This window comes from Pleurodeles waltl, chromosome 6 (genome assembly GCF_031143425.1).
Source record: "Pleurodeles waltl isolate 20211129_DDA chromosome 6, aPleWal1.hap1.20221129, whole genome shotgun sequence".
In the NCBI taxonomy this organism is placed as follows: Eukaryota; Metazoa; Chordata; class Amphibia; order Caudata; family Salamandridae; genus Pleurodeles; species Pleurodeles waltl.
In genome coordinates, this window is record NC_090445.1 from 1,721,954,410 (window position 1) to 1,721,978,841 (window position 24,432).

Below are 24,432 nucleotides of genomic sequence, written 5' to 3' on the forward strand. Positions count from 1 at the left end.
ATCCTCAGCTTGTGCTTTATACGTGCACAGGGGTGTAGTCACCCCCTAGGGTTCCTACCTCCCTCGTTGCATGCACAGGGGCCCAGTTCATCCTCATCTTCCTCTTCATATGTGCACTGATGGTGTAGTCACCCCTAGGGTTCCTAGCTTGTTCGTTGCCTGCACAGGGGCCTGTCCACCATCACTCCAGTCTTTATCATTGAATCTGATATAGGTTATTATGCTGTGTGCGGGAAGCTGACTCTTTTATATGATATATAAAAATGAGCTATATCGTGCAGAGTCCAGGGGTTCTCATACCAGTAGACAGGTGCTTGCTCTAGCAATCCCAAGGGGCTCTTTTAGGAGGTAGTGTGGTCGAGCAGCCTTAGGCTTATCAGAGAGGAGTGTTAGACATCTGCAAATACACACAGTCAATAAATGAGACACACAGCTCAACCAGGAGATCCACACCAATTTACACAAATAAATAGTATATTTATATATTTTTAGGCACTAGCGTCAATACGATCAGATAATTACGTTTTGCAAGAAAAATATTTTCAGGTTTCAAAACTCGACACAGTGCATTTTACAGAAGTGGAAATGTTATCCTATAGTGGAAAAACAAGTACTGCATTCAGGTATAGTACAGGGACTTACGGGGCCCAATCTCCTGGACTAAAGGTGAGTATTGGGCAAAGGTCTGAGCCATACCAACAGGTCACCGAGCGGCTCTGGGGCGGCCAGGTGGAGAGGCGTAGTACGGCGGTGGGAGCTCAGTCTTAGGGGGTCATTCTGACCCTGGCGGTAAAAAACGCCAGGGCCAATGACCGCGGTAGCACCGCCGACAGGCTGGCGGTGCACCGCTGGGCATTCTGACCGCGGCGGTTCAGCCGCGGCCAGAAATGGAAAGTCGGCGGTGTACCGCCGACTTTCCGCTGCCCTTGTGAATCCTCCATGGCGGCGGAGCGCGCTCCGCCGCCATGGGGATTCTGACACCCCATACCGCCATCCTGTTCCTGGCGGGTCTCCCGCCAGGAACAGGATGGCGGAATGGGGTGCCGCGGGGCCCCAAAAAGAATGTCAGTGTCTGCTCAGCAGACACTGAAATTCACGACGGGTGCAACTGCACCCGTCGCACCTTCCCACTCCGCCGGCTCCATTCGGAGCCGGCTTCCTCGTGGGAAGGGTGTTTCCCACTGGGCTGGCGGGCGGCCTTTTGGCGGTCGCCCGCCAGCCCAGTGGGAAACCCAGAATGACCGCCGCGGTCTTTTGACCGCGGTACGGTCTTCTGGTGGTTCCCGCTTGGCGGGCGGCGGGAGCCGCCCGCCAACATCAGAATCACCCCCTTAGTCTATAGAGATCCGTCCGGTTACAAAAAGGAGCTGCAAGCTGGGACTGGGAAGCCAAGCGGGCTGAAGCAACAAGTGGCTCAGCTCTCACGATGCTGGGGGATGTGAGGACATCTTATGTCCGCTTCTCCACGGGCCAGAAGTGTTTTCAAGCATCGGGTTTTCTCCAGCAGGAGCACTGGAAGGTTGAGGGGGCCTACACGCAGTAGCTGCAGGCAGCGTCAGTGGCCCACAGGGGGCAAGTCCAAGCTGGGCTTTGTCTCTGGAGTGCTGAGGGACTGCGCTGGCACCGTTGGCTCTCTTCAGCTCGTGCGTGGTGCTACGGGGGCAGCGGTGCTTTCCAGTGTGTTGGAGGCTGGCTGTGTAAGTATGAATCCTGTGCAGAGTCCGTGCAACCACACGTTGGTTTACAGCTGTAAAAGCTAGACCACCTAATGCTCTGTTTGTGGTAGCGGGTCGAGCAGCTCGGCAAATCTTGGAGACGTGCTAAGCATTTGTTGTACTCACAGTATCAATAATCGAAGACACTCACATCAAGGAATATCTCAAGACCAATTTACAAAAATACTTCCGATTTTTATAAAATATTTAAGACCAAGATCATCAAAATCGGGTAAGCACGTTAGTAAGTTATGATTTTTCAAAGTTTAGAAAATGTCTTGCTTCTGTGAGTAATTACGCACCATAGGAGTCAATGGGAGAAAACTTTAACAATGCATATAAAATCAGGCAAATCGCTTGCCAGTGCCTCTTCGGTGGAGGGAGTCCTGTGGACCAGCTGGAGACGCTTGCGTGGCTCCCGGTTCCAGCTGGGGCAGCTGCAGAGTCTTTGGAGCTGATGCACGGCCACTGCAGGGGACCTCTTGGAAAAGCAATGCACAGGTGAACTACAGGGTGAGTCCACTGGGAGCCCTTGAAGTGTAGAGGTTGCAAGGGGTGCGGGTCCATTAGGGCACAGCAGATAGGTGAGCAAAGAGTTGTGCGCAAAGGTGCCCTTGGAAGCAGGAGGCAGATCCCTTTGAGGGTGGATTGCAGGTCAGTAGGGCCGCTCTGGGGGGTGGTTCTTACTTGTCCAGAGGTCCCTCAACTGGGGCTAGCTCCTGGTCCTTTGGGAGGCCGGAGTGGACTTTTCTTCTGGGTGTCCGACATTGGGGGTTCAGTACCCCTGACTATTGCACGGTTGAGCCACTGCAGGTCGTAGTGCCACCAAACGTGGCAGACTTGCATGGTTTGTCCTATGGGTTAGTCGAGTGAAATTTGGTCCTGTGTCCAGCAACATAATGGTAACTCCGAACCTGGGCATGTTTGGTATCAAACATGTTGGAACCGTGCCCCAGTACTGTTGCCAGTATTAGTTGTATCATTCCATGGACTCTGGGGACTCCTTAGAGGACCTCCTACTAGCCTTCTGGGGTTTTCTGGGCAGCCCACACTGCTTTCACCCCTCAGACAGGTTACTGCCCTCTTGCAGTTTGACCAGCTCAAGCAGAGGAAGGCAGAACAAAGGATTTCCTTTGGGAGAGGGGGCAACACCCTCTCTCTTTGGAAATAGGTGCGACATGGCTTGGGAGGGGTAGCCTCCCCAGGCCACCGGAATGCTTTGAAGGACAAATTTGGTGTCCTCCGTGCATAAACCAGTCTCCACCAGTCCAGGGACCCCTGGTCCCTTCTCTGGTGGGAAACTGGACAACGGAAAGGGGAATGACCACTTTCCTGTCCATCTCCATCCCAGGGGTGGGGCTCTGAGCTCCTCCAGGTGGCCACTTGATTCTGCCATCTTGAATCCTTGGTGGGCAGAAGCCTCTGGGAGCATCTGAGTGGCCAGGTCAGACGGGCGACATTACAGCACCCTCCTGATAGGTGGTTACCCTGCTAGGTGACTGTAGGAGGCTGGACTGGCTTGTAGTGAGTACCAAGGGGTACTTGCACCTTGCACCAGGCCCAGTTATCCCTTATTAGTGTATAGGGTGTCTAGCAGCATAGGCTGATAGATAATGGTAGCTTAGCAGAGCAGCTTAGGCTGAACTAGGAGACGAGTGAAGCTCCTACAGTACCACAAGTGTCACTTGCACAATATCATAAGAAAACACAATACACAGTTAAACTAAAAATAAAGGTACTTTATTTTTATGACAATATGCCAAAGTATCTCAGAGTGTACCCTCAGTGAGAGGATAGGAAATATACACAAGATATATGTACACAATACCAAAAATATGCAGTATAGTCTTAGAAAACAGTGCAAACAATGTATAGTTACAATAGGATGCAATGGGGACACATAGGGGCAACACAAACCATATACTCCAAAAGTGGAATGCGAACCACGAATGGACCCCAAACCTATGTGACCTTGTAGAGGGTCGCTGGGACTATTAGAAAATAGTGAGGGTTAGAAAAATAGCCCACCCCAAGACCCTGAAAAGCGAGTGCAAAGTGCACTAAAGTTCCCCCAAGGACATAGAAGTCGTGATAGAGGAATAATGCAGGAAAGACACAAACCAACAATGCAACAACGATGGATTTCCAATCTGGGGTACCTGTGGAACAAGGGGACCAAGTCCAAAAGTCACAAGCAAGTCGGAGATGGGCAGATGCCCAGGAAATGCCAGCTGTGGGTGCAAAGAAGCTTCTACTGGACAGAAGAAGCTGAGGTTTCTGCAGGAACGAAAAGGGCTAGAGGTAAGCCTTTACCTCTCCTTGCAGGACAGTACCCCTGTGCACCGCGACTCCTGCAGCTACCAAGGCTTGTTTGTACATCCTCCAAGGGATCTTCAGGCTTCGTGTAGCCCCGGCCTATATCACTCTTCCCTGCAAAGCTTCTCCTGCCGGCTGCACCAGCGACGTGGGACTCCTCTCCAAGTGTGCTGAGTGGGCCTCACCGTGACTCCTGTGCCTGCTGTCTGTGGGTCTCCTATGGGGGCTGCCTTCTCTTCTTGTGACTCTCCCAGCTGCTGAGGGTCACCTCTAACTCCCCTCCTTGGGTCGAGTCCCCTGGGCCTTGCTGGTCTTCTTCAGCCTTGCAAAACCTTCACTGACTCTTACATTTGCCAAGGCTTGTTGGTGGTTTTCCCACACCACTGACAGACTGCAACACGACCGACGACATGGGACATCACTTGCATCACTTCTGGGATTCCTCTTCTGCTCCGGTGCTGCACTGCTGACTTTCTTCATCCACTGTCGACCTGGTCCTGCATCCACAGAAGGGTGGAAAGTAGCTCCTGTAACAACCGGACACCCCATCTCGAACTGGGCTTGGTTCCCTTCTTTTGCAGATCCTCTTCTGTCAGGTTCCACCTTTGGTTTCTTCTAGTCTTGCTTGGGTCTTGCACAGTCCGTTTCCAAAGCTCTCCTGTGGGTTTGGGGAAAAACCAGATACTTAACTCTTCTCTCCTGGTAGCTGCGAGGCACCCTGGTACTTACCTTTTGGGGTTCCTAGTCAATTCAGCTCCGCTCCCCTCTACTGATTTCACTTCCTTGGGTGGGGGACCGCCTTTCCCATTCCACTTACTTAGTATATGGTTTGATCTCCCCCAGGGCCTTCACTATTTTCTATTGTTTTTACTATTTCCTATTGCTTTCTTTGCTAATCACTGACTTCTAAGTTGTACATAATCGTGTGTTTACTTACCTCCTATTGGAGTATTGCCTGTTCAGTATTCTAGTATTTTTTCTACCATAATAAAGTACCTTTATTTTTGTAACACTGTGTGGTTCTTTCATGTGTGATATTGCTGTGTGACTACAGTGGTATTGCATGAGCTTTGCATGTCTCCTAGATAAGCCTTGGCTGATCATTCACAGCTACCTCTAGAGAGCCCTGGCTTCCTAGACACTGTCTACACCTCACTAATAGGGCATACCTAGACCTGATATAAGGTGATAACACCATAGGTGCTCACCGCACACCAGGCCAGCTTCCTTCAACCCCCTCACAGAACTGACCTCCAAGAAAATGCCCAAGAAAGTAAACTGGACTGTTAGTTGGCAAAAGGCCTTTGACACCCTGAAGGAGACAATGTGCACAGCACCAGTTCTCAAAGCTCCAGATTACTCAAAGCAGTTCATTGTGCAGACAGATGCCTCTGAACATGGGATAGGAGCAGTCTTGTCCCAAACCAATGATGATGGCCTTGTCCAGCCTGTTGCTTTTATTAGCAGAAGGTTTCTCCTCAGGGAGCAGCGTTGGAGTGTCATTTAGAGGGAGGCCGTTGCTGTGGTTTGGTCTCTAAAGAAGTTGAGATCATACTTGGTACTCACTTCATTGTCCAAACTGTCCACAGACCTCTTGGATGGCTGATGCAAGTGAAAGGTGAGATCCCAAACTTTCGAGGTGGTCCGTCTCCCTACAGGGAATGGATGTTTCAGTTGAACACAGAGCTGGGACTGCGCATGGCAATGCAGATGGACTTTCCCGGTTCTTCCACTTAGACAATAAAGACTGTCTCGGGAAAGGTTAGTCTCATCCTCTTTCATTTGGGAGGGGGTTGTGCAGGAAAGTGCCCTTTTGGCATGGTTACCCCCCCACACACTTTTTGCCTGACATTGATGCTGACTTGACTGAGTGTGTGCTGGGATCCTGCTAACCAGCCCCCAGCACTTATGTTCTTTACCCAAACTCTACCATTGTTTCCACAATTGGCAGACCCCGGGCACACAGCTAACTCCCTTGCAAAAGGTACCACTGGTACCAAGGGCTCTGTGACCAGAGATGGTCGCCAAGGGCTGCAGCATGTCTTGTGCCACCCTAAGGGACCCCTCATCAAAAACATGCACACTGCCTCACAGCTTGTGTGTGCTCATGTGGAGAAAAAGGTAAAGTCGACATGGCACTCCCCTCAGGGTGCCATGCCCACAAAACACTGCCTGTGGCATAGGTACGGCACCCTTCTAGCAGGCCTTACAGCCCTAAGGCTGGGTGCACTATACCACAGGCGAGGGCATAGCTGCATGAGCAATATGCCCCTAAGTGTCTAAGTCCATTCTTAGACATTGTAAGTGCAGTGTGGCCATATTAAGCATATGGTCTGGGAGTCTGTCAGTACGAACTCCAGTGATGGCTTCACTAAAGGCTGGGAAGTTTGGTGTCAAACATCTAAGCACAATAAACCCCCACTGATGACAGAGTGGGCTTTATTGTAAAATGCACACAGAGGGCATCTTAGAGATGCCCCTTGTATTTTACCCAACCCTTTAATGCAGGACTGACCAGTCTGTGCCAGCCTGCCACTAACAGACAAGTTTCTGACCCCATGGGGTGAGAGCCTTTGTGCTCTCTGGGGTCAGAAAGAAAGCCTGCTCTGGGTGGAGGTGCTTCAAAGTTGGCGGTGAGCCTCAGGTCTCAGGCCTCCAGTTACAGCACCCCAGGGTACTCCAGCTAGTGGAGATGCCCAGCCCCTGGACCAAGCCCCACTTTTGGCGGCAGGTCTGGCGGGAATATTAGGTAAAACAGGGAGGAGTGACCCCCCAGCTAGGACCACCCCTAAGGTGTCCGGAGCTGAAGTGACCCCTTCCTGCAGAATCCTCCATCTTGTTTTGTAGGAGAGGTACCAATAGGGTTAGGAATGTGCCCCCCACCCCAAAGGGAGTGGGCACAATAAGGGAGTAACCACTCTCAGGGACAGTAGCCATTGACTACGCCAATCTGAACCCTGTAACACCCCTAAATCTTGTTTTTAGGGCTCCCCTGAACCTCACTCACCAGATTCCTGGCAACCTCACGAAGAAAGGAGGAGGACTCTTAAGCCGACCCCAGCAGTAAAACTCTAGATGACAACTGACTTGGCCCCAGCCCTGCCGGCATGTCTGCAGCTTCAAAGACCCCTGCTCCAAAAAGGCGACGACTCCTGTAGGACCAGCGACCTCTACAAACCCCCAGAGGACTGCCTGCCCAGCAGAGAACTCCAGAACTTCCCCGGATCCGCGAGCCCTGTCCACTCTGCACCTGACAGCTAGAGCCCAAGTCCAGTTTGTCCACTGGTCCAGTGGAGGTCCCCAGGATATTCCAACCTCGAGTCCATCCTCTGTTGACCCCTCCTGGCCAACACAACGACAACTGCAGCCTGAATCCAGAGGGTCCCCCTGACCTGGACTGGATCCGACGAAGATTCCCAACGACCAAAGGTACCCCTGCATCCCCAGGCTACTTACTCCTGGAGGTCACAACACCCCCTATATGACCACTTCCTGTCACAGAGTTCCTAGTTCTGCCATCACCATGATGGAGGACTTTGAAAAGTTGTGTCCAAATCTGGCAGCTCACCTTGGTGGTGGGACTGACCTGAAAGGTGGGCACGCAGCTCTTGAGTATTAATTTTCCCACCTGGCCCTGTGCCAAATGGGTCCTGGGTCGATCGGCATCTCTCCTTTGAGAGAAGACAGATCTGCATGTCCCCTCCCCTGGAATGCAGGTTCACAGGTCATCCTGCTGGGCGGGGTGTGCAAGCACCTCTCTCAGAACAGGCTTTGTTCCTGAACCTCTCAAGAGCAAAGGCTCTCACCCTTGCAGGTCAGAAGCATGTCTGGTGGTGGCAGGCTAGTTAAAACTAGTCAGTCAGCACACTAGTAGTTGGTAGGTTTTCAAGGGGCACCTCTAAGGTGCTCTCTGGGTGCATGTGTTGATAAATCCATCAGTAGAATCAGTGCTGGTTTATTATTCTGAGATGTTTGATACCAAACATCACTAGGTTCAGAGAAGCCATCATGTAACTGGGGAGCTCGTATTGACCAGAGTCCAGCACATGCATTTAAAATGGCTTCCCTGGTCACTTACTGTGTTTAAGAATTGACAAATACATAACAGGGGCTTATCCGCTGTTGCAGATATGCTCTCACATGTAATGTAATGCACCCTGCCTTCGGGCTGAAAGGCCGGCTGTAGGGGTGACTTATAGGTATTGCAAGCAGTGTTTTAGGGGACATGGCACGCTAGTGTATGCCATGTCGCGTTCTCACTTTTGGAAGCACTTTGTCACTCTGCCTGCAATGGCAGTCTGCATGAGGTTGGTGCTGGGTCTCTTAAAGTGGGACAAGTTGTGCTGCAGCTCTTAGGGACCCTTTTTAGTATCTATGCACTAGGTATCAGGGGCACCACTTACTAGGGGCTTGCAGAAGTGCTAAAGGGCCTGGTCACTTGGGGATCAAGTGACCGGGGGTCTTGTTTTTTGGCAGGAACACTGGCACTGGGGGCCTGGCTAGCAGGAATCCAGTGCACTTCAGTCAGATGTGCATCAAAAACCAGGCTAAAAGTGGGGGGCTACTGCACCCAGAACCCAGCTTCCCACACTGTGCATGTGTTTGGGTTGGAATGGCTCGCTTGTTTTTCTTATACATTTTTTATTGTGCGATGTGACAATGTGAGCATTTCAAATGCGTTGCCTCCATGAAGGCGCCCAGTGCCCCACACAGCTCCCAGAATCAGATTTCTTCTGCTAATGGGTGCCGTCACAGCAGAGGAGAGCAGCTCTGTTTCTCCCAAGTAGGTTTGTGCTGTATCTGTATCCTGTACGTACGTGCAGTGCTGTCTTACTAGCTGTACATCCTTGTCGTATATTAGTGTCCTGTGCATACATTTTCCATTTGTGCCCAGCTTGGTGTGTGCTATTTTAGTACAATATGTGCACATGAATGCACACACATGCAGCAGAACTATTCGACCCACGAGCAGAAGGTTGGCCTCACATTTGAAAACTTCTATGCAAAGAGGGCCCAATTCACAAAGGTAAACTTAGACCTGAAGTCTAACTTTAGACCTGAGGTTCAAGTTTAGACCTGAAGTCTAAGTTTGGGTCTTAACTTAGACTTCAGGTGTAAGTTTACCTTTGTTAATCGGGCCTTTAATAGGTACCATTTGTTTCCTTTTCAGGATTCTTCTGATTTTCTGAGTCATCTAAATCCCCAAGTATTATCCATCCTGGAATCTTCTGTTTTCCTGGAACGATAAGCACTGAGAATACAACTGATTTTTGCTCAAGACCACAAAGCAACCAGATAGAAGTGGAAATTGAAACCTATGTTTTCTGAAGTATGGAGACACAAATACTGGTCTGTCTTCATGTTATTGTCTAGGGTGCTTGGCTCAGATAATAGGGAAGTGAATCAAAGTATGGCTGATGAAGATGTCCAGGATTTTGACAAAGAAGCTATTGAAAGAGCCAAGACAATATAGAACATGAAAATGTGTGATGGACGGGTCAGTAGAGAAATCACTGGGAGAAGTTAGTTTATAATGTAGTGAAGAGCCGTACCCTGTGTGTCTCAGGGGCGACGCCTCCCACAGAGTTCACTGGGACACAAACGCACAGTTCACCACAGGAGACCTTCATCCTCGCAATGATCGGCCTTTAATATTCCAGTTTCAAAAATGCTTCAAAATCTGAGTATTTGACACACCACGCCTTAAATTCAACACCATACCTGGCTTCGAAAAAGTTTATATATCTGCATCATCAACCCCGAAAAGTTCATAGCCGATCATGTTGATAGTCAGTTAATTCCAGGTGAAGGATGAGCCAGAAAAATCAGGAATACCTCAAAATATGGTGGAGCTGATCAGTGCTTTTACAGCAACAAAACCTCTGACTTTTCACCTGATCCCCTCTGTTCATCGACGGCCTCTCACTTACTGCCCCACCCCCACCCCACAGCGCCTTGAGACCCTAGCGGGTGACTAGTCGCGCTTTACAAGTATTATGATTGATTGACTTCAATGTTTTATAAAGAAATAACAATTGCATCATCAGTTTAATCTTTCTCTAAACTGTGTGTAGCATCAGAAGAGAACATAACCTTTATAGAAGCACTTATGAAAGGAGGACCCCTTCAGAAAGGGAGGAACACCTGAAACCCTTCCTGATGTCCACATCTGCAATGAAAGAAAAGTGGGTTGAACAACTGTATGAGGAACAAGAGGGTCCTGTTCCTTCACACCCCGCAGGAAAATGTTTAGAAGGAAGAAACTGACTTCTCAGATGAACGGTTGTGTCATTCACTGGAGGGCAGCAACCATTTTCTTGAGGAAACTCATGTAGTGGAGCAAACAAAGGAAGAATTCCACAAACCAGGGACAAGTCACCCCCTAAGGGGATTCTCTGTTTATGAGATTGTACCCTGAAGGGTGGTTCGTCTTCGTTGCAGCTGAATCAGGAAATCCACGTGTTCCACTGACAGACTGAAGAACAAAGGTTCAGAGTCCCTCCCTAGGCATGGGGCAACAACAGCATCTTGTAAGGTGTGTATTACAAACTCTGCCGCGGCCTTCCTCGGAGGCGCAAGAAGGAAGCAGAGATTGAACAGGGGCTAGGAGGAGCATTTGCAAACAGAGCTATAAAAATGTCCAAAGCGGCTAATGTTATTAGTTTTAAGATGCCGTGAGCCCCCAGTGATATCTGTCCAAATCCTGAATGTTTCTTTTAATAGCTGAGGATTTAGGAAAGAAAACCATATTGGCAGTTTTAAAGCTGCCGTGCAAGGCTACAGCGGCAGGCAGGCCTAAAGTCATGTTTTCACTTGTTACTTTAGTGGTGGTACAAGAAATGCCACCGGTGACTTTTAACTTGCAGGCCCTTGGTACACAGAGTACCATATACTAGGGACTTGTCAGTAAGGTAAGAATGGCAGTCGGGGGTTAGCCAATTCTACATGTTTTTAGGGCTCAGAGCACATTCAGTAGGCGAGGGACAGGAGTCTGCAGGAAACCTGTCTTCTGTGTAGTGTACTGAGTGTAGGGGGCACCTTGCAGATAGTCCCGGCGACCCTTATTGGTTTACAGGGGTAAAAACAATCCCAAACGATCTCTTTCGTGGTATTGTTGGCGAGCAGTTAGGCTTATCAGAGGGTAGTGCTGAGCATGTGTTGTACTCACAGAGTCAATAAGTGAGAAGACACTCAAGCAAATTTAGAAAAATAGAACACTTTTCCATTATATTTCAACACCAGAAAATCTTCAAAGCAAGGTAAGTAGCTCTGCAGAGAATTCTTCACAGTAGGGTAAGTAAATACACCAATGTGCTTGTATGCGGTAATGACTTTCAAGAGTAAAGTGCAGCTATTGCTCAGTGGTCTTTCAAGGAGGATCGCGGGGTCCCCTTTTGGTCATAGGGTGCCAGGGGGGCAAGGTTACAAGAGACCTCAGCAGTTCCTTGGTCATCTGGGTGCAGAGGTGCTGGAGGGGTCAGGTGACGAAGAAGGGGGCCACTTAGAACAGGCTGCAGAGGGAGACAAGGCTGGGGGCTCTGTCAGCGAGGGTCCTGGGAGCGAGGGACCACCATCACTTGTCAGGACAGAAGCAGACAGACAGGCACGGTTTGGCACCAAAAGTCCTCCAGCAGGCCGCAGTTTACGCTCTTTTGGCTCTTCTTTGTCCTCTTTTTTTCTTCAGCCAGTCCACTCTGTACTTCTAGTATCACAGGACCACCTAAATACTCCAGGTGTTGGGTAGTAGCCGATGGGCTTTGTACCCACGGGATGACTACACCCCCTACATGACCACTTCCTGTGAGGAGTGGACATAACCCTGTTTCAGAATTCCTAATTCCACCAAAAACAAGATGGTGGAACCCTTCCTTCGCGGAGCACATCTGGCAGCCCACCTTAGGGGTGTGACAAGCCTGGGAGTGTAACACGCCTCCTAACATAAGTAATTTCCTACCTGTCCAGGTGCCAAATGGACCTCAGGGCAGGGGCGGCAACGCCCTGGTCTGGGGAAGCTGTGGTTGCCTATCAAAGTCGGCAGAGGCTTTGAAGCCTCCAGCCCAGATACGTTGATTCACTAGCATCCTGCTGGGGGTACGTGTTAACACCTTCCTCCGGAACAGGCATTATTTCTGGCCTCTGAGAGCATGGGCTCTCACCTCCAGGGGGCAGAAACATGTCCGTGGGGGCAGGCTGGTTGATACCAGTAAGCCAGCACACTTAGGGTATGGTAGGTTTAAAGGGGCACCTCTAAGGTGCCCTCTGGGTACATGTCATAATAAAGCCAATACTGGCATCAGCAGGGATTTATTAAGACTAGGTGTTTGATACTAGACAACAGAGGTTTCACTGAAGCCATTAGGTAGCTGGGTAACTCGTAATGAAGAGTGTCCAGTTCATACCTTAAGATGGCTTCCATGTCCACTTGCAGTATCCAGTAATAGAACTAGACATCACAGGGGCATATCTGCTCGTGCAGACATGTCTTCACATAAAATATAATGCACCCTGCTTTAGGGCTGTAAGGCCTGCTTAGGGGTGACTTGCATACATTATATGCAGTGATTATGGCATGGCACACAATGCGTGTGCCATGTTGTGTTTTCACTCAGGGCTTGCACCATGACACGCAGTCTGCGATGGCAGGCTGTGTGCAGTTTGTAGGGGGGTCCCTTAGGGTGCCACAATATATGCTGCAGCCCTTAGAAACCATCTCTAGTACCCATGCCTTCTGTACCAGGGGGACCATTTACCAGGGACTTACAGAGGTAAGGGAGTGTGTGACAATTGTACATAATTAGATTGTTTACCTTGTTTTTAGGGAAAGATCTCTGGCACTGGGGACCTATTTAGCAGGAACCCAAAGCACCTCAGCCAAAAAATCTCAGTACCAATGACGAAAAGTGGGGGTGACCATGTCTAAAAGGGGTTCTTTCCTACACAATGCTCTAGTGTTCAGAATCTATACACCAGCCATGAATCTAGCATACATTTGTGCAGAAAGTCGAGCTGATCCTGGAAAAAGAGTCTTTCCTCACATGCAGGCAGAGACACAGTGGGTGGGGTGAAGAGGGTTGATTGCTCATCCACTGCTTCGCTGTTGTTGGCACCACCGATTCCAAGGTCACCAGACTGCCACAGGTAGCCGCTATTGCCGTAAAGTCACCAGATTGACACAGGTATCGCTGTTGCCCTAAGGTCACCAGACTGACACAGGTAGCCTCTATTGTCCTAAGGTCACCAGTCTGACATAGGTAGCCGATATTGCCCTAAGGTCACCATAGTGACACAGATAGCCGATATTGCCCTTAGGTCAGCAGACTGACACAGGTAGCCGCTGTTACCGTAAGGTCACCAGACGGACACAGGTAGCCGCTGTTGCCCTAAGGTCACCAGACTGACACAAGTAGCCACTATTGCCCTCAGGTCACCAGACTGACACAGGTAGCGTCTGTTGCCCTAAGGTCACCAGAGTGACACAGGTAGCCGCTGTTACCCTAAGGTCACCAGAGTGACACAGGTAGCGGCTGTTACCCTAAGGTCACCAGAGTGACACAGGTAGCCGCTGTTGCCCTAAGGTCACCAGACTGATACAGGTAGCTCCTGTTGTCCTAAGGCTACCAGACTGACACTGGTAGCCGCTGTTGCCCTAAGGTCACCAGACTAACACAAGTAGCCGCTGTTGCCCTAAGGTCACCAGACTGACACAGGTAGCCGTTGTTGCCCTAAGGTCACCAGAGTGACACAGGTAGCCGTTGTTGCCCTCAGGTCACCAGACTGACACCGGTAGCCGCTGTTGCCCTAAGGTCACCAGAGTGACACAGATAGCCTCTGTTGCTTCCCCTCTAACAATCTAGTGTCTTGGGTACGGATTGATGCCCAGTGCACGGGTTGTGGTGAGGTATTGGCAGGCCCGGTGTCTGATTGACGGCCATCTTGCTCACTGTCACGCTCTGTCTCCTGGGCTGAGTGTTAAAGCACACAGATCAAGCACAACCAGTGGGCACAGCACCAATACTCTCAGACCGCTGACAACCAGCGGGCCCAGTGCGAATACTCTCTGACCGCTGACAGCCAGTGGGCACAGTGCGAATACTCTCTGACCACTGACAGCCAGTGGGCATAGTGCGAATACACTCAGACCGCTGACAACCAGCGGGCACAGTGCGAATACCCTGAGACCCCTGACAACCAGTGGGTGCAGTCTCAATACTCGCAGATCGCTAACAACTAGCCGGCACAGTGCAAATACTCTCAGACCGCTGGCAACCAGCAGGCACAGTACGAATACTCTCTGACCGCTGAGAGCCAGTGGACACAGTGTGAATACTCTCTGACCGCTGACAGCCAGTGGACACAGTGCGAATACCCTCAGACCGCTGACAGCCAGTGGACACAGTGCGAATGCTCTCTGACTGCTGACAGCCAGTGGGCACAGTGCGAATACTCTCAGACCGCTGACAACCAGTGGGCGCAGTCCCAATACTCGCAGATCGTTAACAACCAGCCGGCACAGTGCAAATACTCTCAGATCGCTGGCAACCAGTGGGCACAGCACCAATACTCTCAGACCGCTGACCACCAGCGGGCCCAGTGCGAATACTCTCTGACCACTGACAGCCAGTGGGAATAGTGCGAATACTCTCAGACCGCTGACAACCAGCGGGCACAGTGCAAATACTCTCAGACCGCTGACAACCAGCGGGCACAGTGCGAATACTCTCAGACCGCTGATAACCAGCGGGTGCAGTACGAATACTCTCAGACCCCTGACAACCAGCGGGCACAGTGCGAATACTCTCAGACCGTTGACAACCAGCGGGCACAGTACAGATACTCTCAGACTGCTGACAACCAGTGGGCACATTCACAATACTCACAGATCTCTAACATCCAGCCGGCATAGTACGAATACTCTCAGACCCCTGACAACCAGCGGGCACATTACGAATACACTCAGACCGCTGACAACCAGCGGGCACAGTACAAATACTCTCAGACCACTGACAACCAGGGGGCACAGTGTGAATACTCTCTGACCACTGACAACCAGGGGGCACAGTGTGAATACTCTCTGACCACTGACAACCAGGGGGCACAGTGCGAATACTCTCTGACCACTGACAGCCAGTGGGAATAGTGCGAATACTCTCAGACCGCTGACAACCAGCGGGCACAGTGCGAATACTCTCTGACCACTGACAGCCAGTGGGCATAGTGCGAATACTCTCAGACCGCTGACAACCAGCGGGCCCAGTGCGAATACTCTCTGACTGCTGACAGCCAGTGGGAATAGTGCGAATACTCTCAGACCGCTGACAACCAGCGGGCACAGTGCGAATACTCTCTGACCACTGACAGCCAGTGGGCATAGTGCGAATACTCTCAGACCGCTGACAACCAGCGGGCCCAGTGCGAATACTCTCTGACTGCTGACAGCCAGTGGGCACAGAGCGAATACCCTCAGACCGCTGACAACCAGTGGGCGCAGTCCCAATACTCGCAGATCGCTAAAAACCAGCCGGCACAGTGCGAATACTCTCAAACCGCTGGCAACCAGCGGGCACAGTACGAATACTCTCAATCTCCTGACTTCCAGTGTGTGCATTCACAATACTCACAGATCGCTAACAACCAGCTGGCACAATACGAATACTCTCAGACCACTGACAACCAGTGGGCGCATTCACATTATTCACAGATCGCTAACATCCAGCAGCCACAATACGAATACTCTCAGACCACTGACAACCAGTGGGCGCAGTCACAATACTCGCAGATCGCTAACAACCAGCCGGCACAGTGCAAATACTCTCAGACCGCTGACAACCAGCAGGCACAGTACGAATACTCTCAGACCACTTACAACCAGTGGGCGCAGTCACAATACTCGCAGATCGCTGACAACCAGCCGCCACAGTGCAAATTCTCTCAGACCGCTGATAACCAGCGTGCACAGTACAAATACTCTCAGGTCCCTGACAGCCAGTGGGCGCATTCACAATACTAACAGATCGATAACAACCAGCAGGCACAGTACGAATACTCTCAGACCCCTGACAGCCAGCAGGCACAGTACGAATATTCTCAGAATGCTGACAACCAGCGGGCACAGTGGAAATACTCTCAGACCACTGACAACCAGTTGGCGCTGTCACAATACTCGCAGATCACTAACAAACAGCTGGCACAGTGCGAATCCTCTCAGACCGCTGACAGCCAGCGGGCACAGTACAAATACTCTCAGACCGCTGACAACCAGCGGGCACATTCACAATACTCACAGATCGCTAACATCCAGCCGGCACAGTATGAATACTCTCAGACCCCTGAGAACCAGCGGGCACAGTAAGAATACACTCAGACCGCTGACAACCAGCGGGCACAGTACAAATACTCTCAGACCACTGACAATCAGTGGGCGCAGTCACAATACTCGCACATTGCTAACAACCAGCCGACACAGTGCAAATACTCTCAGACTATAGACAACCAGCAGGCACAGTACAAATACTCTCAGACTGCTGACAACCAGCAGGCACAGTACAAATACTCTCAGACCCCTGACAACCAGTGGGCGCATTCACATTATTCACAGATCGCTAACATCCAGCAGGCACAATACGAATACTCTCAGACCACTGACAACCAGTGGGCGCAGTCACAATACTCGCAGATCGCTAACAACCAGCCGGCACAGTACGACTACTCTCAGACCGCTGTCAACCAGCAGGCGCAGTACAAATACTCTCAGACTGCTGACAACCAGCAGGCACAGTACAAATACTCTCAGACCCCTGACAACCAGTGGGCGCATTCACAATACTCACAGATCGCTAACATCCAGCAGGCACAATACGAATACTCTCAGACCACTGACAACCAGTGGGCGCAGTCACAATACTCGCAGATCGCTAACAACCAGCCGGCACAGTGTGAATACTCTCAGACTGCTGACAGCCAGCGGGCACAGTACGAATACTCTCAGACCACTGACAACCAGTGGGCGCAGTCACAATACTCGCAGATCGCTAACAACCAGCCGGCACAGTGCAAATACTCTCAGACCGCTGACAACCAGCAGGCACAGTACAAATACTCTCAGACCACTAACAACCAGTGGGCGCAGTCACAATACTTGCAGATCGCTGACAACCAGCCGCCACAGTGCAAATTCTCTCAGACCGCTGATAACCAGCGTGCACAGTACAAATACTCTCAGGTCCCTGACAGCCAGTGGGCGCATTCACATTATTCACAGATCGCTAACATCCAGCAGGCACAATACGAATACTCTCAGACCACTGACAACCAGTGGGCGCAGTCACAATACTCGCAGATCGCTAACAACCAGCCGGCACAGTGTGAGTACTCTCAGACCCCTGACAGCCAGCGGGCACAGTACAAATACTCTAACCCCTGACAACCAGTGGGCACAGTACGACTACTCTCAGACCGCTGTCAACCAGCAGGCGCAGTACGAATACTCTCAGACCCCTGACAATCAGCTGGCACGGTACGAATACTCGCAGATCGCTGACAACCAGTGGGAACAGTACGAATACTCTCAGACCGCCTACAACTAGCGGGCGCAGTCACAATAATCACAGATCGCTAAGAACCAGCCGGCACAGCCATTCTACACTCAGGTCACTAACGACCATGGGGCACAGACTAAAAACACAATAATCATCAACAACGCAGAAGCAGAGCCATAATACACACAGACCGCTGATACCCCCAGTGCTCAGGCATAAAATACTTAGATCACTGCATTATAATGCAGATGAATCTCTAACAACCATAGGCACAGGTATAAAACACTTGTATCTAAATCAGCCTGTGTGCTCAGCTACAAACATGCAGATCACTAACAACACGTCCATGAAACACACAGACACCAATCACATGATTTTCCACCTCTCCCCTGACCTTCTGCATCCTGAACTTAAATAGCCCTTTCTGAATGTTCTTTTCATGTGTTGTTTCATAGAGTCTCTTCTCTCTTCATTATTTGTTGATGCAGTTATTTAGAAAAACAAGTTGCTGGTCAGCAGGCAGTGGCTCCTCTCTTCCTGCTTTCCAGTGAGGAGAAGGGCCCCTCAAACACTTAGTAACCAAATACGTGTGTGTCTCATTGCAGCTCCAGTGAAGAAGGCTCCTCCGATGCGGCGCCCAGAGGGAGATATTAAACCCTACTCATTGAGTGAGCGTGAATGTAAGTGGCCGAAGTGCAGAGCGGTGCATCGAAGTGTGCCAATGCGCAATCATCGAAGACAGTGGTGATCAAAGCTTCTACAGGAAACTCATTGATCGGTCATAAAATAATTACTACCTCTGGTGATGGGAAATCTGTCTTAAAAGAGGGTGCTGCACACACTAGGTAAAGTGAAGGATTATTGTGATGTCCAGTTACATCATCTGATTGTCTGACCAACAATGCTGATAGCTGTGTCCATTTATTTCTGCCTCAGTCCACGATAAGACTCTTTGATACACATATATATAGTGGGATTTCCCTCCGTTCTCTGGTACAACCTTTCTTTAGCCCTACATCGAGTGAGAACTCCTTCTGTCCTTCTGGTAAAATTCTTTGCTAGACGTATATATGAAGAGATCTTTAGTTCTCATAGTATGGTCTGTCGATAAAGATATATTGAGTGAGAATGCCCTTCTTCCTGATAAACTTCCTCATAGACTTGAGGACTTTGTAGTTGTGTACATTGTGAGCTCCATCACCTGTCTGTTTCAGGAGTCTGGGAAGACGTATGTAGGGTGATAGCTCCGTGAGATCACCCGCAGCTCTGAGACAGACAGCATACTCTGATTCCCTTCAGTCTTCCGGGTAAAATCGTTTGCTTGGTGTGTTCAGTGTGAGATATCCCTCAGTTGTCAGTAGGGTTCTGATTACTATTTTCTGATTGTGACAATAGATAATGTATAGGGTTGAGGCGATCGCTTTTGATGCGCGCACAAAGGATAGTCTTCCTGATAAAACCTTTTTCTAGGTGTGTTTAATGTGAGATCTCTAAAGGGTTCTGATCATGTCAGTAGATATTTGCAATGTGAGAGCTCCCCCTTACTGATAGGTCACTTTGTGAGTTATGTTCGGATCGCTCTCAGTACTGAAAATTATCTATCTGGTGAGATCACCTCCCAGTAAGGTTCTAATAAGGACTTCGTTAGATACGTACATGCCGGGATCTCTCTTGATCCTCCAGAAAGGGCTCTTTGCTAGCTGTGTAGAGTGTGGGATCAGTCCATGTACTGATTGGTCACTGATAATTGTCTAGCTAGTGTTCAGACCTCAGCTGTCTTCCCTCCTTAGGGTCTCAGATCACCCCATCTCAGTCCGCACCTTTTGCAACTCATTAACTAGGGGGTATTGTGAGGTGTGGTGCCCTTGGGTGGAACAGGAGCTAACCTTTGGCTCATTTTTCTGCATCCAGTTTTGAAGGAAGAAACAGAACTACCCTGGCCCTTCAACCAGTCGCGGTCCATGAACCGCTCCAGCAGTGTGGGGGCGTCCCCAAGCCGAGTCAGCTCCAAGATTCTCCAGAAGGAGCAGGAGCTCCTCAAGAACCTTCAGATCTGCTGCCCGCGCTCAGCCAGAGGCCAGACGAATGGAGAGCTGGACGCAGCCGAGGGGCCAAGGAGGAGAACCAGGTGAGAATGCGTATCAAGGCCAGCAGCATCCGTTTTACTCAGGCCTGGCTCCTATAGTGATATATCCTTGCCCACCCTGGGAACCCACGCCGTTATCTACTTTCAGAGATCATGCATCTAATCCAGTGGAATAAGGTGGATGCTTGAAAATGTGGCATCTTGAGTGATAGAAGGTCTGACTGAGAAGCAAGCCCAGGAGCCCTCTGCATTCCTAGTTGTAGTTAATCAGTAATTCACTCACCTCCTCTCCTAGCCTAGGGTGTGGTGGAGCAGAGCTACCACTTCCACGAACCAGAGCTCTCTTCTACAGCAGAGGTCCGGATATATGTTTGTGCCCCTTACCCTCCCCGCGCTTTTTTATCTCTTCCTCCCTTAGAGGGAAGAAGAGCAGAGATCATTGGTAGATGTACTTCATGTCAAACAGCACTGGATCCGTGGAGTTCCTGTGCAGGCCCAAGGTGGAGGATCTCTCCGTTAGATAGCACAGAGCCAATGCACTCCTGGTACACCTGATCCATGCAGGTCCCAGGTAGAAGAACACCCCGTTAGATAGCACAGAGCCCATGCACTCCTGGTACACCTGATCCATGCAGGTCTCATAGCAGAGGAACTCCCTTTAGATAACACAGAGCCAATGAACTCCTTGTACACCTGATCCATGCAGGTCTCCTAGTAGAGAAACTCCCTTTAGATAACACAGAGCCAATGCACTCCTGGTACACCTGATCCATGCAGGTCCCATGTAGAAGAACTCCCCGTTAGATAACACAGAGCTCATGCACTCCTTGTACACCTGATCCATGCAGGTCCCAGGTAGAAGAACTCCCCGTTAGATAGCACAGAGCCCATGCACTCCTGGTACACCTGATCCATGCATGTCCCAGGTAGAAGAACACCCCGTTAGATAGCACAGAGCCCATGCACTCCTGGTACACCTGATCCATGCAGGTCCCAGGTAGAAGAACACCCCGTTAGATATCACAAAGCCCATGCACTCCTGGTACACCTGATCCATGCAGGTCTCCTAGCAGAGGAACTCCCTTTAGATAACACAGAGCCAATGAACTCCTTGTACACCTGATCCATGCAGGTCTCCTAGTAGAGAAACTCCCTTTAGATAACACAGAGCCAATGCACTCCTGGTACACCTGATCCATGCAGGTCCCAGGTAGAAGAACTCCCCGTTAGATAACACAGAGCCAGTGAACTCCTTGTACACCTGATCCATGCAGGTCCCAGGTAGAAGAACTCCCCGTTAGATAGCACAGAGCCCATGCACTCCTTGTACACCTGATCCATACAGGTCCCAGGTAGAAGAACTCCCCGTTAGATAGCACAGAGCCAGTGAATTCCTTGTACACCTGATCCATGCAGGTCTCCAGGTAGAGGAACTCCCCGTTAGATAGCACAGAGCCAATGCACTCCTTGGACACCTGATCTATGCAGGTCTCCTAATAGAGGAACTCCCTTTAGATAACACAGAGCCAATGAACTCCTTGTACACCTGATCCATGCAGGTCCCAGGTAGAAGAACTCCCCGTTAGATAACACAGAGCTCATGCACTCCTTGTACACCTGATCCATGCAGGCCCAAGGTAGAGGATCTCCCCGTTAGATAGCACAGAGCCAATGCACTCCTGGTACACCTGATCCATGCAGGTCCCAGGTAGAAGAACTCCCCGTTAGATAGCACAGAGCCAGTGAACTCCTTGTACACCTGATCCATGCAGGCCCAAGGTAGAGGATCTCCCCGTTAGATAGCACAGAGCCAATGCACTCCTGGTACACCTGATCTATGCAGGTCTCCTAGCAGAGGAACTCCCTTTAGATAACACAGAGCTCATGCACTCCTTGTACACCTGATCCATGCAGGTCTCCTAGTAGAGGAACTCCCTTTAGATAACACAGAGCCAATGAACTCCTTGTACACCTGATCCATGCAGGTCCCGGGTAGAAGAACTCCCCGTTAGATAACACAGAGCTCATGCACTCCTTGTACACCTGATCCATGCAGGTCCCAGGTAGAAGATCTCCCCTTTAGATAGCACAGAGCTCATGCACTCCTTGTACACCTGATCCATGCAGGCCCAAGGTAGAGGATCTCCCCGTTAGATAGCACAGAGCCAATGCACTCCTGGTACACCTGATCCATGCAGGTCCCAGGTAGAAGAACTCCCCGTTAGATAGCACAGAGCCAGTGAACTCCTTGTACACCTGATCCATGCATGTCCCAGGTAGAAGAACACCCCGCTAGATAGCACAGAGCCAATGCACTCCTGGTACACCTGATCCATGCAGGTCCCAGGTAGAAGAACTCCCCGTTAGATAGCACAGAGCCCATGCACTCCTGGTACACCTGATCCATGCATGTCCCAGGTAGAAGAACACCCCGTTAGATAGCACAGAGCCCATGCACTCCTTGGACACCTGATCCATGCAGGTCTCCTAGAAGAGGAACTCCCTTTAGATAACACAGAGCCAATGAACTCCTTGTACACCTGATCCATGCAGGTCCCAGGTAGAAGAACTCCCCGTTAGATAGCACAGAGCCAGTGAACTCCTTGTACACCTGATCCATCCATGTCCCAGGTAGAAGAACACCCTGTTAGATAGCACAGAGCCAATGCACTCCTGGTACACCTGATCCATGCAGGTCCCAGGTAGAAGAACTCCCCGTTAGATAGCACAGAGCCCATGCACTCCTGGTACACCTGATCCATGCATGTCCCAGGTAGAAGAACACCCCGTTAGATAGCACAAAGCCCATGCACTCCTTGGACACCTGATCCATGCAGGTCCCAGGTAGAAGAACTCCCCGTTAGATAGCATAGAGCCAGTGAATTCCTTGTACACCTGATCCGTGCAGGTCTCCATGTAGAGGAACTCCCTGTTAGATAGCACAGAGCCAATGCACTCCTTGGACACCTGATCTATGCAGGTCTCCTAGTAGAGGAACTCCCTTTAGATAACACAGAGCCAATGAACTCCTTGTACACCTGATCCATGCAGGTCCCAGGTAGAAGAACTCCCCGTTAGATAACACAGAGCTCATGCACTCCTTGTACACCTGATCCATGCAGGTCCCAGGTAGAAGATCTCCCCGTTAGATAGCACAGAGCTCATGCACTCCTTGTACACCTGATCCATGCAGGCCCAAGGTAGAGGATCTCCCCGTTAGATAGCACAGAGCTCATGCACTCCTTGTACACCTGACCCATGCAGGTCTCCTAGCAGAGGAACTCCCCATTAGATAACACAGAGCTCATGCACTCCTTGTACACCTGATCCATACAGGTCCCAGGTAGAAGAACTCCCCGTTAGATAACACAGAGCTCATGCACTCCATGTACACCTGATCTATGCATGTCTCCAGGTAGAGGAGTTCCCCATTAGGTAGCACAGAGCCCATGCACTCCTTGTACACCTGATCCATGCAGGTCTCCAGGTAGAGGGACTCCCTTTAGATAACACAGAGCTCATGCACTCCATGTACACCTGATCCATGCAGGTCTCCTAGCAGAGGAACTCCCCGTTAGATATCACAGAGCTCATGCACTCCTTGTACACCTGATCTATGCAGGTCTCCAGGTAGAGGAACTCTCTTTAGATAACACAGAACCCATGCACTCCTTGTATACCTGACCCCTGCAGGTCTCCTAGCAGAGGAACTCCCTGTTAGATAACACAGAGCTCATGCACTCCTTGTACACCTGATCCATGCAGGTACCAGATATATGAACTCCCCGTTAGATAACACAGAACTCATGCACTCCTTGTACACCTGATCCATGCAGGTCTCCTAGCAGAGGAACTCCCCGTTAGATAACACAGAGCTCATGCACTCCATGTACACCTGATCTATGCATGTCTCCAGGTAGAGGAGTTCCCCATTAGGTAGCACAGAGCCCATGCACTCCTTGTACACCTGATCCATGCAGGTCTCCAGGTAGAGGGACTCCCTTTAGATAACACAGAGCTCATGCACTCCATGTACACCTGATCCATGCAGGTCTCCTAGCAGAGGAACTCCCCGTTAGATATCACAGAGCTCATGCACTCCTTGTACACCTGATCTATGCAGGTCTCCAGGTAGAGGAACTCTCTTTAGATAACACAGAACCCATGCACTCCTTGTATACCTGACCCCTGCAGGTCTCCTAGCAGAGGAACTCCCTGTTAGATAACACAGAGCTCATGCACTCCTTGTACACCTGATCCATGCAGGTACCAGATATATGAACTCCCCGTTAGATAACACAGAACTCATGCACTCCTTGTACACCTGATCCATGCAGGTCTCCTAGCAGAGGAACTCCCCGTTAGATAACACAGAGCTCAAGCACTCCTTGTACACCTGATCCATGCAGGTACCAGATAGAGGAACTCCCCGTTAGATAACACAGAACTCATACACTCCTTCTACACCTGATCCATGCAGGTCCCAGGTAGAAAATCTCCCCGTTAGATAACACAGAGCCCATGCACTCCTTGTACACCTGATCCATGCAGGCCCCAGGTAGAAGATCTCCCCGTTAGATAGCACAGAGCCCATGCACTCCTTGTACACCTGATCCATGCAGGCCCCAGGTAGAAGATCTCCCCATTAGATAGCACAGAGCCCATGCACTCCTTGTACACCTGATCCATGCAGATCCCAGGTAGAAGATCTCCCCGTTAGATAACACAGAACCCATGCACTCCTTGTACACCTGATCCATGCAAGCCCAGGTAGAAGATC

The 24,432-nt window shown here is 50.4% G+C and overlaps 1 protein-coding gene across 2 annotated transcripts in view; it reads left to right on the plus strand.

Annotated features, from left to right (window-relative positions):
• Nucleotides 1-24,432, plus strand: part of ATAT1 (alpha tubulin acetyltransferase 1) — a 256,943-nt gene that overhangs the window by 116,150 nt on the left and 116,361 nt on the right. For both annotated transcript variants that reach the window (XM_069241957.1, XM_069241956.1), the window contains exons 8-9: nt 18,172-18,246; nt 19,478-19,694. In XM_069241957.1, coding sequence (XP_069098058.1) covers nt 18,172-18,246; nt 19,478-19,694 — 292 coding nt within the window. The remainder of the gene's footprint in view (nt 1-18,171; nt 18,247-19,477; nt 19,695-24,432) is intronic.